Consider the following 13,761-nt stretch of genomic DNA (forward strand, 5'->3'; position numbering starts at 1 on the left):
GTTTCAAATCCTGCACAGAGGAAGTAACTTTTTGCCGATCTAGAGGTCTGGGGCAGCAGAGAGGCTCTGGGATGTGTCTTTTGGTGGTTTCCAGATGCCTGTAGTGTGCATGACCCTTGTGCTCTGTAATTCTCTGTTTCCTGTCTTAGTGAGTGCTTCCTTGAGGATTAGTGGCTTGCTTAAAAATCACAGATGTTTCCTTTGGTATGGAGAGAAGAGTAGAGGAGTGAGATTTAGTTTTATAATAGATATAAAAAAAAGTACTTCTTGATACTCCTCCCAGAACCAAACTATCCCAACTGTGGTGCTGGCTATTTTGCTAATGATCATATCTGGTGAGATCCAACTTGTCTTTAAAGCTGCTGGTTCTCTCTCTCTCTCTCTCTCTCTCCCTCCCTCCCTCCCTCCCTCCCTCCTTTCTTTCTTTCTTTCTTTCTTTCTTTCTTTCTCCATTTCCCCCCTTTATGTTCAATGGACAACCTTTCATCTTTCAGATAGCCAGTATTTAAAAACAAACAGCAACAATAGAATCATAATCTGAATTTAGTAGGCCCTGGGGGTTGTTTGCTTGTTTTAATATCAAGTCCTTATATCTATGCATGGTCCCCCTCTGTCCAGCTGGGCACATCAAGTTGGACTCACTGTTTCTCCTACAGATTTTGGACCGCTGCTGGCCAGTATCTCAAGCTCTCTGGAAACTGATTTGTATACACATCAGTTCTTAATGCCAGAGAATTTCTGGATGGAGGAAAGCAGCCTGGTGGCTTCCTTGGGGAGTTAGCTCTACTTTGGAGAAGTGCCCAGCCAGGGTCTTTGCCAGCAGATAATTTCCCTGCAGGGGAAACATTCCTTCTCACTGGCACAGCGTCTTTAAGAAGAAAGCAAGCCGCCGACTGCTCAGCCTCCTCCACCTCGCTGGAGACTGCAAACAGGCAGCTAATTTGGCAGGAGGCGGAAGCATTCACAGCTTCTTGAAAGTGCTTGAAGCAAAATTAGATACCTTCCAAGTTCATTTCAGTATTGAAAATAAAAGAAATTTTTGCTGGCACATTAGCCTCCTCTAAGTACTGCACAGTGGTGAGCCCATTTAAAAGGATAAATTTGAATAATTAAATTCTGAAAAGAATCAACTCAGTTTCTAACCAAGCTAAGTTCTAATAATGTCAGAAGTCGGGGTCAGGACTATGTTTGGTGAACCAGCTAAGGGACTTCACCCAAGGCCAGCACACAGCTTGTGGCCACGGAAGGCCCATGACTCTGAGATAGCCTGAAGCCATCTACCATCAAGGAGAGCTAGCGAACTTTAAGTATTTATCGTAGGAAGTTCAAATCACAAACAAGAAAAAGAAATCACTGCAGAGCTAGTATGTGGCCATGTACTCTGCCTTGACTGTGGTCTCCCCTATAAATATGCCTCTTTTCTCTCCTTCTCCAACATGGTTTCCACAGATTCATCTTTGAGGAGTCAGTTACAACCCGTAGCCCCATTTGGGATATGTGGGATCTAACTGGAGCAAGCATGTCTCTAGGAATTTAGGCTTGAGGTTTCTAGCCAGACTGGGATTACAGAATACTCTTTGCCTTGTAATTGCTACTATAGTATAACTTGCTGCCCATCACTCCTGCTGTCAGTACCAACAAGCCACTATGTCCCATCTTCCTGCCTTCTGGGCCATGATGGTCCCTGCCCTTTTCTGGTCATGTGCTTCTTGTCAGATTCGGTCATTTACTGTGTTTGTTGAGATGGGCTCATACTGGATTTGCAAACATTTTTTTGTTTTTTTGGGGGGGGATTTTTTTGCATTTACTATTTTCCTTTCATGGAAAATATTATACTCTTTTAATAGCCATATGATATTCTACTATAGATATTCCTTGCTTTACTGGATGTGTCTTCTATTGATTTTTGTTTTATTGTCTAGTTTCCAGTTATCACATGCCTCAGACTGAAGAGATTTGTAGCTAATTCTTGTGTTCTCCTTACTGTCTTCCTCGAGGCAAAACAAAACAAAATGTAGTACTAGTATTTTTAGATCAGAGAGTAGAATTTGAAGGCTTTTGGTTACAAATTAATAAATTATTACATCTCCTTCCTGCTAATACTTTGAGAGTTTCTTTTTCTTTTAGACAGTTTCAAGGAATCTTCTTGAATTCTTGAATATATCCTTGTGTGTAACATATGGGCCTACTTGTTGGGGTTTCTGTCCTGCCCAGTTCCCACAGCTGGTAAGCCCCAAGGAAATTATACAGAGGACTATATTAATGATAAACTGATTGGCCCATTAACTCAGGCTTTGTAGTAGCTCTTATAATGTATATTAACCCATTATTCTTATCTATGTTAGCTCCATGACTCGGTACCTTTTTTGGCGGGGCAGGTCACATCTTCCTTCTTTAGTGTCTGGACAGGACTGGGGAGGAATGGGCTTCCTCCTTCCCAAAATTCTCCTGTTTTCATTGATCTGCCTTTACTTCCTGTCTCGTTGTCTTGCCTATACTTCCTGCCTGGCTACTGGCCAATCAGCGTTTATTTAAAATGTAATTGACAGAATACAGAATTGTCCCACTGGTTACACATTAATAAATTATTTCATCTCTTTCCTGCTAATACTTTGAGAGTTTTTTTTTTTTCTTCTAGACAGATTCAAAGAATATTCTTGAGTTCTTGAATATATTCTTGTGAATATAGCTTTCCGGATGCAGTTCTAAATCATACTCCCAGGAAGCCTGCAACTATGGCTGTCTAGAAATGCATGTCCTCCCTCAGTGTCCTGGTCATAACCCAGGACCCAGTGTCTATGACTATATTTATAAGAACACCGAGTGAGGATAGTTCCCACATTCTTGCTGTCTTCTGGTTGAGTATTGGAATGGAGTTCCAGAAAGTAAAACCAGAAGGAACTCAAGTGAGAGGCACCAAGATAGTTGTGAAGAATTCTTACCAGCTGATAACTGTTACCTAACAAGAAAGTGGTTTCTTTTCCTTGTATCTTCTGCCCTTTTCCTGGTTCTTGTTAACGAAATCTTTCTAACACAATGTGAAAAGCTGTGGAAATACAGCATTGAGGCTCTAATGACTCTAATGATAAGACTGTACACACGTGCTCATTCCAGATGCTGTTCCCTCTCCCAGCCCTATATGCCCCATTTTCTACCTGTGTCCTTTTACCCACAAACCCCCCTTTCCCTTTCATGTTCCATATGCTCTGTTGTCTCTACCCCCTTTTCTTAAAGCCTGTTTATTTCTTCCTGTTGGCCTCCCTCTCATCCTCCCTTTCTTCACTAACTGGAAAAGATAACCAGCATTGTGCTAGAAAGAGTTGTGAGAATCAGAGTCACAGCTGCCATAGTTTCTACCCTTAGTGTCACTAAGGATGAAACCAGCCTTTTCTAGGAAACAGACAGCATGTGGTTTGTCAGGCGGCTCCAGCACAGTCTGGAGAACTTAGCAGAGTTCACTTTCCCCCTTTCAGCAACACACAGGGGACCCCAGGGAATAGTCTGGTTGTAGTTGGGATACTCCTGCTGAGATTTGCACCTCCGAGCGAGGCTGTAGTTCTCCCCATATGTTTTAGGAAAGATCCTCTTCCTTAGGAAGAATATTGCCCACCTCCCCAGCTACACATTTCCTGTTCCTTTCACTTCACTTTCTCCTACTTTGTAAGTTGCTTCTCTTTTTCTTTCTGACCTTGAACATGTGAGCTTTACATGTGTTGTTGACAATATTTATGCTTCTGGTAATTTGGTAGTTAGCCTGTGTGTACTTGAGGGTTATTTACTGTGTTTATCTCTGTTGCTTCATTTTATTGAGACTTGCTGTTTTTTTATTTTTTTCTAGTTAAGTTTGCTGCAGTGCTGGTTTCTTCTCCAACTTTGGTCTTAGTTGTCTCACTCTTTTATGGGTCATTTACTAACTTTACGATGGCTATAGATTGTCTTAAATAGCTTGTTAAGATACACGGTATTTAGGAACTTGTAATGAAGGAAACTAAAGGAAGTGGTTTCTTCTTCCATTAGCTGAGATTGGTGTTAATTACTGACTTTGCTGGTTTTTGTTGGTTTTTAAATCCTTGAATATCATTCCACTGTGATCCACTTTGAATGATAGGCCTGTAAGCTTCCTGTCTACAAAGTGGATAGAAAGCTAAACTGTTGATTTCATGAACAAGCCAATTTCTTGTGTTACTGTAGCTTGCCTGGTGGGCCGTGTTATTTTCCTTATTTTCCGTTCTAGAGCTACTGTGAAGCTGAGCTGAGCAAAGAGCCATTTCTTAGTGAGATGATAAATGGATGTTGTGGACAAAGGTGAGGCAGGAGAGTTCCAGTTAGTCCTGCACAGCAGCATGATATCTGTTGAAATACCCTATTATGTTAATTTGTGTGTCACTATCTCTGTTCCTTGGCAACCATTTGTTTAGAGTACATTCTGGTTCTGTGATGCCACTCACCTTGTACGTGTTTGTCCCCCTCCCAGGGTATCCCATGTTCCTCCTGCAACTCTTGTCCAAATAGCCATCAGCTAGCTCTTAAGGTAGCAGAATCCACTGTCACTTCAAAGGTCTCAGTTTAAATGTCACTTTCTCAAAGGGGACTTCTAACTGCAGGCCACATTTCATCTCCTGAGTTACTCATTTATAGTCTGTTCCATCTTTCTTGTTAGCAATTTAAACAGTTGGGGATTGTGTCTTTTGGTGTGATTGTAGTTTGTTCTCTATGTCCATGTTTAGAAATAAGCTAACAGGGCTGGTTTCCTCAATGCAGTGTCCCTACTTTGGAGTAGGTGTTTTAGGGATGGAGTAGGTGTGTAGGTGTGACTTATTCCATGTTGAGGCATTTCCATTTCCTTTTATCATAGACCATAAGTCTACGCTTGAATAGCTATCACCCAGCTCCACGACATCAGGTGGTCAACATCAGCACCCCCTGCATCTTGCATGACCTGCTAATGGTAATTGTCATCATTGTCACAAATAAGTGGAAATAGACCAAAGGCTGGTTTGAATAGGCATGTCCCCAGTAGGCTCATATATCTGAATGCTTTATCATTAGAGAGTGGAACTATTAGGAGGTGGCCTGTTGGGAGTGGACTATGAGATTTTAAAATCCCTAGCTAGACCCAGTAAAACTATCTCTTCCTACTGCCTGCCAATCCAGATATAGAACTCATGTCTCCTTCTCCAGTACCATGTCTTCCTGCATGCTAGCATGCTCCCCACCATGAATGGGCTAAACCTCTGAACTGTAAGCCAGCTCCAATTAAATGTTTTCCTTTATAATAGTTTCCATGGTCATGGTTTCACCTTTTTGCAATAGAAACCAAAGCTAAGAGAGAAGTTGGTACCAGGGACTGGATAATAGATCTGACCTTGCTTTTGTTTGGAGAAATGCGGATTTGGGACTTTGTATTAGAAAAAGTGGGCCTAATGGGTCATACTAGAAGGAACATGGACGCCAGTGTTGCCAAGGGTGATTTGAACTGTGGGACCCAGCTAAGGAGGTTTCAGAGAAGAATGTTAGTATGTGGCCTAGAAACCATTCTTATGATATTTTGCCAAAGAATGTGGATGCTTTCTCCCTTATCCCGAAAAATCTGTTTGAGGTTAAGTTGAGTTATGGATTAAGAGACTTGGTAAAGGAGATTTCTAGCCTGGTATTGACTGTTCCATTGGTTATTAGCAGCCACATTTATGTGGTTCTATAAGTAAAAGGAGCAAGCTGAGCAAGGAAAAATTACCAGATGTGCAGTTTGAGGAGAAAAAGAACACCTAAAAGAAGTTTACAGAAAACCTGATGTTAAATGGAATAAAGGGAGTGGTGACCTCAGGGTAAGAACTCACCTGCTAAACTTCCAACTTATGAAAAGAAATAATGGAAAGCTTAGAGCTGGACATCGTATTACATAATTAATCCCAGTACTCAGGGGGCAGAGGCAGCTGGATCTCTGAGTTCAAGGCAAGTCTGATCCACAGAGCAAGTTCTAGGATAGCCAAACTTAGGCAGTGAAGGAAACCATCAAAAGCAGAAAGGTGATGCGGATGGAATTGAACAAAGGGCCATGTTCCAATCCCATGAAGCAGCAGAACTTGGCAGCTTTAGTCAGGTGGTAGGAAGATTGCCTGTGACACACTGTTCTAGTGTGTTGAACAGGAAGAGTGGGTTTTGAAATAACAGATCGTTTTTAACTCTTCAACCTCTTCAACCATGGTTTGTCTAAAGAGGTCAGTGGAATTTCAAGGTCCATATGAGAATGGGTGGAGAGCTAGACGAGGTGAGTTCTCCTCCCAGCTCCTTGTAGGAGGGGCTTCTGGTGTGCTCTTCTCTAATACTCCTGGACTCTAATGCAGGGATGTCTAGGGTGTAGGGTTGTGTGTCAAGCTGAAGCCAATGCCTCTTGTGTCTATACCCACTTCAACAAGCCTCTGATCTTGGGCTAAAACAGGACTGGCTTGGGTATGTTTGAATTGTACTTAATCGGGTTACAGAACTGTTAACTGAAGTAGCCTGGGAAGAACTACATAAAATGTTTATAGCATCAAATTACGCTGCCTTAAAAAAAGTATTGCTTCTGGCTATCTTCAGTTTGCAACAGGAAATATCTTAAAATCTGGAAGTCTATGGATACTTTCTAGATTAAGGTGTGAGAGTTTATTTAGGAAATCCTCCCCAGGATGCTTTGGATATTCACATTACAAACTCTGACTTAGCTAGAGGGTAACTTTCCAGGTTAAACTGTATGCTGAAACTTCATACCCCTACTTCACACCCTTCTTTCCTCACACCCTTAGATTGCAATTGTATAGTAGCCACTGTTGGATAACCCAATGTGTAACATGGAGTGGTTAGAAATTTGTGTCCATCGTCTCTATAAAGTTCCTTTTCCTAGCTTTCCAGTGAACATTTATATGAGCACTGTTACCCTGAGGAAAGATTTTAATGTCCTGTAATGGACCAGAAAAAGAACAATCATCCTCTACTGAGTGCTAGGATTTTCTTACCGGGATTTTTACTAAAGAATGTCACTAAGCCTCCAGACACTGGATAGGGTATGTTCAGAAGGTATCTGTGAGCAGAGACACAGTACTTTGTAAAACCCAATACATAATGAAAATGTGGGGTCTAATATAATAAGAATTCCAGGCATGCCCTGTGTATGAGTTGCACATCAATTTGATAATGTACATAACTACAACCTACATAACTAGACCTACATAACTACAAGTTGCTAATAGAAAATTTAAGTCTATCCAATGATAAATATTTTTTTTCCTGATTCTTAACCATATACCTGTTTAGACAATAGAGTCCGATATCCAGGCAGGAGCCTTTGCAAACAGGAACTCCTTCTATATCTGCTGCAGTCTGGAGCTCATTCTCTCACACCCCTCGCCTGTACCACTGTAGCTGCCAGCTAAAGTACTGGCTGGACATGGGCAGCTGTCTCTTTCTGCCTTTGGACCTGACGTTAGAGGTACTAAACTAATCAGTATTACAACAGCATAAGGATGCAAATATTTATGGGTTTTGCCTATTTAAATTTTTCTTCATTTCTTCTCTCTCTTTTAAAAATAATCACAGTCTCACTTTCAAAGTAATGGTGTGAACTGAGAAACTCCAGCCCTCTCATTTTCTATTGCTGATGATAACAGGAATGTAAATTGCAAGATGTGCAGTTATACCTAAAAATGCTGGCTGTCTTTTAATGAAGAGAGTTTATTCCTGATAAAAATAGATGGTATGCTGTGCTTTTCTGTTGGACCTACCACAGAATGTGTACCTCCAAATGTCATTTTAAAATGTTAAAAACAGCTGCAAAAATTACATCCTTTTATAGTTTTCTTTTTAATTATAACTTTTGGAAAATTAGCATTTGGGGCCATGATAATCCCAGTAATGTAAGAGAGTGAATTGTACTTGCTTTAAAATGTAGCTACATTTGCATACAATTATACTTGGTACACTGTCTAGAGATACTGACAGGCTCACACATATTTTACAGTCTATTGTGGTATGCTATCTGAAATAATTATGGATTGTGGAAAGGGATACATTTTAAGGTATAATTAGTAAATATGTAATATTTGACAGAAGTTATATGCTATCAGCAGCAGTTCCTGTCCCCTCATGTTTAAAGCAGGATCCCTGAATCATGATGCTCTTCTCTGAATCATGACCTTACTTGAGTGAGCACCAAAGAGGTTTTGTGGTTGTTAATGATTTTTAAATTTTAGTCTTTTCTAGAAATGGGAATCATTATCTTGATTCTAGGTCTATTGGTTTTTTTTTTCTTTTTTAAAATGTAAATTTTAAGAGGTAAGTTCTTGTATTTTATATCACAAATCTGAACAAGCTTGCTGACTGAGTCAACCGATGGCACATTTTGGAAGCAGATTGTTGTGGGTTCAAATGCCAGCTCCACCACACATGACCACTGTGACCTGGAGCAAGTTCTGGAGACATCCAGGCTTTGGGTTCCTGGTCTATAATTTGAGATACAGTTTACAGCCTTAATATTCTGGGAGAACAAAGGAGACAGCCTGTGCAGGTCGGCATGACTGTTCTTGTGTCATGCATGAACAGTTCTGCTTAGAAAGGCCACCAGACACCGTCCTCTCCACATTAGCCAAGAGAGAAGAGATTCCTTTGACACATATCTTAGATCCCTGTAAAAGCATCTGTGTTGCCAGTTTGGATTTGCACATGGTCAAAGGAAAATAGTTTATGGTGTATGGTTCCCGAGTGCAGTGGTTTCTTGCCATTTACTACAGGGAAATGTGTATGTTCAAGGATTACAACTCATGGTGTTAAATTGAAAAAATGAAACATATTTCTTAATGTTAGGGAAATTGCGTATGTTAGAATTTGCAAATTTTTCATGACCTGCTTTCCATTATTTTGTTATAGCTGTGTGACTTTGTGTAGTCTCATAGCATGTCTAAGCCTCTGAGTAGAGGATAAAGCACAGTAACTGTTTGTGCTCAGTAGTCAAAGGTCCTACGACTGTCACAGATGTGTGAGAAACAGCAGTCTAACTTGTTGCAGTGTTTGCTTCATGTACTTCCTGGGAAATGTGGTATTTGCAAAAAGACCTTTTGATCAATGCATGACCGTTGTCTCTAAAGTACCTTACTGCTTTTCTCCTGGTGTTTTCTCCTTTTGAATTGTCTTCCTAATGGATGTCTGTGCTCTCTCCCCTCTACCTCCCTGGCAGTCTTTTCCCTATAAAAGGACCCATCTGTCTAAGGTAGATTCTCCTTCTTACTTACTCACCAGTGACTAAGCTGCATGGAATAGACATGCTTAGCATTTAGAAGTTGTGTTTAATTCTGTTTTTTTAAACTACAGTGATATTTTATTTTCTTTCAAATCAAATCTGTTCTCTTCAGTCTAAGTTCAAACATCTAAATTATATCTAATTTCTAATCATAGTGATAGAGCAAAGAATGCATTTTAAACTTGCTAATCCATAGTAATTAAAGTAATAGACAAATCTGTGCTCCAGTGTGTGATTCTGTGTGAAGAGAGAAAAGCTCCTTCATAGAAGTGACTTTTTTCATTTGATTTCATCAGACTTGAATTTGAGAGACAACAGCGTGAAGAACTTGAAAAACTTGAAAGTAAAAGGTAAGCTGTGAGGCCTGCATGTCCAGCTGCGTCTGACGGCTCTGTTAGTGTCCTCCCTTAAGTTCACCTCTTCTGTTTCCACTGTTCCCTCTCGCTCTGAGTCTGCTATTTCCATGTCTCATGCCTGTAGGTAGTTTTTTTTTCCCCCTAGGGATTGACTTTATGTTATCTTTAAATTTTCACAGCAGTTCATCTTTAAATACTTGTGAGTGGAGGGGAATAGTCAGTAAATTAAATATCTGAGCTCTGTTGAATTTAACGCCAAATCTTCTTAGTATTCTTGGGGTTTTAAAAAGTCATGAGTTTATAAAGATGAAAGATAAAAAGCATTTTCCTTTGTAACGGTCCCATCTTCAACTTAATTTATTATTTATTTATTTTATTTTAAGTTTACTCATGTTTTGCCTACACGTAAGTGCAATGGGTCACAACCACTTTGGGGGTCCATTGACACTCCTACAACGGTTGCTTAAGTCAATCAGGAAACATGGATAATAACATTACAATTCATAACAGTAGCAAAATTACGGTTATGAAGTAGCAAAGAGATAATTTTATGATGGGGTCACCACAACATGTGGGTTGCAGCATGAGGGAGGTTGAGAAGCACTGTCTTAGACCAATGCTTTTCAACTGAGCTCTATCCCCAGTCTTTGATTTTTTTTTTTTTTTTGACTGCTTTGCTTGTTTTTAGATAGGATTTCAATATGTGACCTAGGCTGACCTGCTGCATCTGTATGCCAGAAAGCAGGCATACACCACCACAGCCGGCACCACTGTCCTTTTAAACATCTTTACTTTCTGTACAGCTATTGGTGTTTTTCTACCTGTAATTCATTTTTATCTTCTTTGCTTGCTTTCATTTGTGTGTGTGTGTGTGTGTGTGTGTGCGTGTGCGTGTGTGTGTGTGTGTGTGCGTGTGCGTGTGTGTGTGTGTGTGTATAGCTACTTAATTGAGACATGTTTAATTCAATCATAGTTTCTCTTTTCCCTTGTTCTATTTAACAAGTCACGAAGTAGATCAAGGGTGGGTAGGCATTGAAGAAGAAGCTAAAGCTAGAGATGATCTAAAACATAATTACATATTTCTAGAATTTTGGGTTAAACTGCTCATGGGAATGAGTTTAACCAGGAGGTTGGGTGTCAGGGGATGGAGGTCAACTTCGAGCACTGTCATTGCATGCTCTGGCTCTGGAGACCACTCCAACTCCCGAAGCTATTCTTGTGCCAGGTAAGCTTCAGTTGCACCTATAGAAAACACAGCATGTGACACTGTGTGTCCAAGCATCCTAACAGACTCCAGTTGTTTGCAATGTTGGAAGCCATTTTGATGAATGTAATTTGCTCAGAACCAGTGATTAAATGCTAAAGACCATATAGGATTCTATTTTGAACTGAAACAGCCTACTGCCCATTATTTTGACCTTGTTATTCATAGTGACTTGAAAAGAGAAAAAAAATATTTACTTACTGTCACCTTGTAACTGAATGTTTGTTGTAGTTTAGTCATTGGGATGAATAAAATGAGCCACATTTAAATTTAAAATGGGTGTTTTTCTCTTTGAACTTGGTGGGATTTTTTAATTATGGCCTGCATAACACTTGATTCTAGAGATGATACCAGAAGCTACTTCAGGAGACTAGGCAGACGATATACTGGACAGTAAATAAAATCAAATAAATGAAATAGCGTGCTTCTAAAAACATGAATGAGAAGCACTTCCTCTTCATTTGTTCTAATGAAAGGTTTGGTTTTATGTTGCCTGTGTGTTTTCAAAACCAGTCCACTTAGGGGGAAGTTGGACTAAGCTGAATGTAGTGATCAAATAATGACCAATTAGCATTTACATTGCAGAAAACTCATCGAAGAGATGGAGGAAAAGCAGAAATCGGACAAGGCAGAGTTAGAGCGAATGCAGCAGGAGGTGGAAACCAGGCGCAAGGAAACAGAGCTTGTTCAGCGGCAGATCCGCAAACAGGAAGAAAGCCTCAAACGCCGCAGCTTCCACATTGAAAACAAACTCAAGGACCTGCTGGCCGAGAAGGAAAGGTTTGAGGAAGAGAGGCTCAGGGAGCAGCAGGGACTTGAGCATCAGAGGAGGCAAGAAGAAGAGAGCTTATCCCGTATCAGAGAGGAGCTTCGCAGGCTCCAAGAGCTCAACAGCCATGAGCAGGCGGAGAAGGTCCAGGTATTCCAGGGGCTGGACCAGCTGCACAGAGAACAAGTTGCCCAGAGTTCCAAGAGGCTGGAGGAGCAAGAGAAGGAACAGGTGCTGCTGGTGGCACGCTTGGAGGAGCAGCTGCGGGAGCAGCAGGAGGGGGTCCAGCGGTCCCTGGAGGAAAAGAGGGAACTAGAAGTCATCCAGGAAGCCCTCTTGCAGGCCAAAGAGGCTGGAGCACTGGGGAATCACACGTGCGAGGATGAACTGGAAAGGGCTCAGTTGTACTTCTTAGAGTTCAAGAGACGGCAACTTGTCAAGCTAGCAAACCTGGAGAAGGACCTAGTCCAACAGAAAGAACTTCTAAGCAAAGAAGTCCAAGAAGAACAGGAAGCCCTGGAGCGTGTAAGATGGAAAGCCCATGAGGAAGCTAGCTCATTGGCAACAGATAATAGTAGCATCCCTTACCAGCCTGAAGATCTAGAGAAAATAAAGACTGCACAGTCCAGGCTACAAAGCAAAGAGCGCCAGCTACGCGATCTTCTGCAAAATCATTTGCCAGCTCTGTTGGAAGAAAAGCAAAGAGCTATTGATATCCTTGACAGGGGCGCCCTGGGCCTAGACAACACTCTCTACCAAGTAGAGAGAGAACTGGAAAAAAAAGAAGAGCCAGTCACAGAGTACCAGGCTATGGCTAGCCAGCTGCAGCGGCTCCAGGCCACCTTCCAGTTCACAGCTAATGTCTCCAGACAGGAAGCGAACATGAGAGAAAAAGAAAAGGAGAGTTTTGAGTCCCAGGAGAATCAGCAGAGAGAAGCATTGGAGCAGGCTGTGGCCAAACTAGAGCAGAGGCGCTCTGCCCTACAGAGGTGCTCCACCCTGGATCTGGAGGTCCAGGAACAGAGGCAGAAACTTAACTCTCTCCACAGCCCTGAGCACTCAGGGCTGCAGGCCAGTCTGGAGGCCAAACAAGAGGACCTTGAGAAGGGCCCTGCAAGGTAAGGCTAAGGCAGAGGGAGTGAAGCATAGGACAGGCCTACGTGATTGCTCCTCACTGTAGGCTTTATGCACTCTAATAAGTAGGCGAAAGGATTTCAGAACCAAAACAGACGAACAAAAACCAAACCAAAACTCAACCTAATAAAAAAAGGACCCGTAAGAATTTTTATATGTTTGTCCATCATTGTCAATCATTGACTTAAAATTGAGAAAAGCACATGGGCTAAAGAAAAGCCCTCATCCTTCACTACCCTGACCTGTGGAATATGTGTGTCTTCTAGTAGTTTGACAAGGGCAAGAACTGGGTGAGCTTCAACCTAGGTTCCCACCCTTTATCTCTCTCTTATCCCTGCCTCACCCCACCTTCCCCCCTCCATGTTCCCTTCTCATCCCTGTCCTTGCCTCCTCACCACCCCATGTCTTTCTCTCTCCCGCACCTGTCCTCCTTCACCAGGATTTCACATCTTCTCTGTGAGCAGCACTGGCCTCACTGAAGTCCTGTCCCCAGATTTCACGCACCGTGAATCCCTAACTGGTTCCTACTAAAATCACGTAGATGTCCCACCCTTAAAGTCAGCGTTTTAGAAAGAAAACTGGGAAACAATCTCTCTTGATAGGGTAAAGAAAGAATAGTTTTCTTTCAGTTTTGTTGCCATTATTACCAGGGGTAGACTCTGAAATAAGTAAATATAGAAACCTAGGAGCGTCTTTCCTGGTACCCTGCAGTGATGCTAAGACTCCCAGAGAGGTTAAAGGCTACCTGTGTGTGAACATAACCAGTTTGCAAAGTGGAGACATGCCCTGGTTGACTTGTCTCTTACTGTCTGGATGTCCTTAGGGCTCTTTTCTCTCAGCTCCACACTGTGGTCAGTTGAGTTACCAACACAAAGCAAAGCTTTTGCTCTAGAGGGATTAAGAGATCATTTACACTAAGCCAATTCTGAGTGACTACAGCCAGAAAACAGAGATTTTACTTGTCCTG

The 13,761-nt window shown here is 41.6% G+C and overlaps 1 protein-coding gene across 5 annotated transcripts in view; it reads left to right on the forward strand.

Annotated features, from left to right (window-relative positions):
- Kif16b (kinesin family member 16B) overlaps positions 1–13,761 on the forward strand; it is a 264,942-nt gene that overhangs the window by 162,362 nt on the left and 88,819 nt on the right. For 3 of the 5 annotated variants that reach the window (XM_041670255.1, XM_041670252.1, XM_041670254.1), the window contains 3 exons: positions 9,209–9,241; positions 9,568–9,621; positions 11,477–12,778. In XM_041670255.1, the coding sequence (XP_041526189.1) occupies positions 9,209–9,241; positions 9,568–9,621; positions 11,477–12,778 (1,389 nt within the window). The remainder of the gene's footprint in view (positions 1–9,208; positions 9,242–9,567; positions 9,622–11,476; positions 12,779–13,761) is intronic. The other 2 variants (XM_041670256.1, XM_041670253.1) reach the window with 1 other exon arrangement.

The sequence above is a fragment of the Microtus oregoni genome, unplaced genomic scaffold (genome assembly GCF_018167655.1).
Source record: "Microtus oregoni isolate MIOR12 unplaced genomic scaffold, Mior012 000020F_ref0000438, whole genome shotgun sequence".
Lineage (NCBI taxonomy): Eukaryota > Metazoa > Chordata > Mammalia > Rodentia > Cricetidae > Microtus > Microtus oregoni.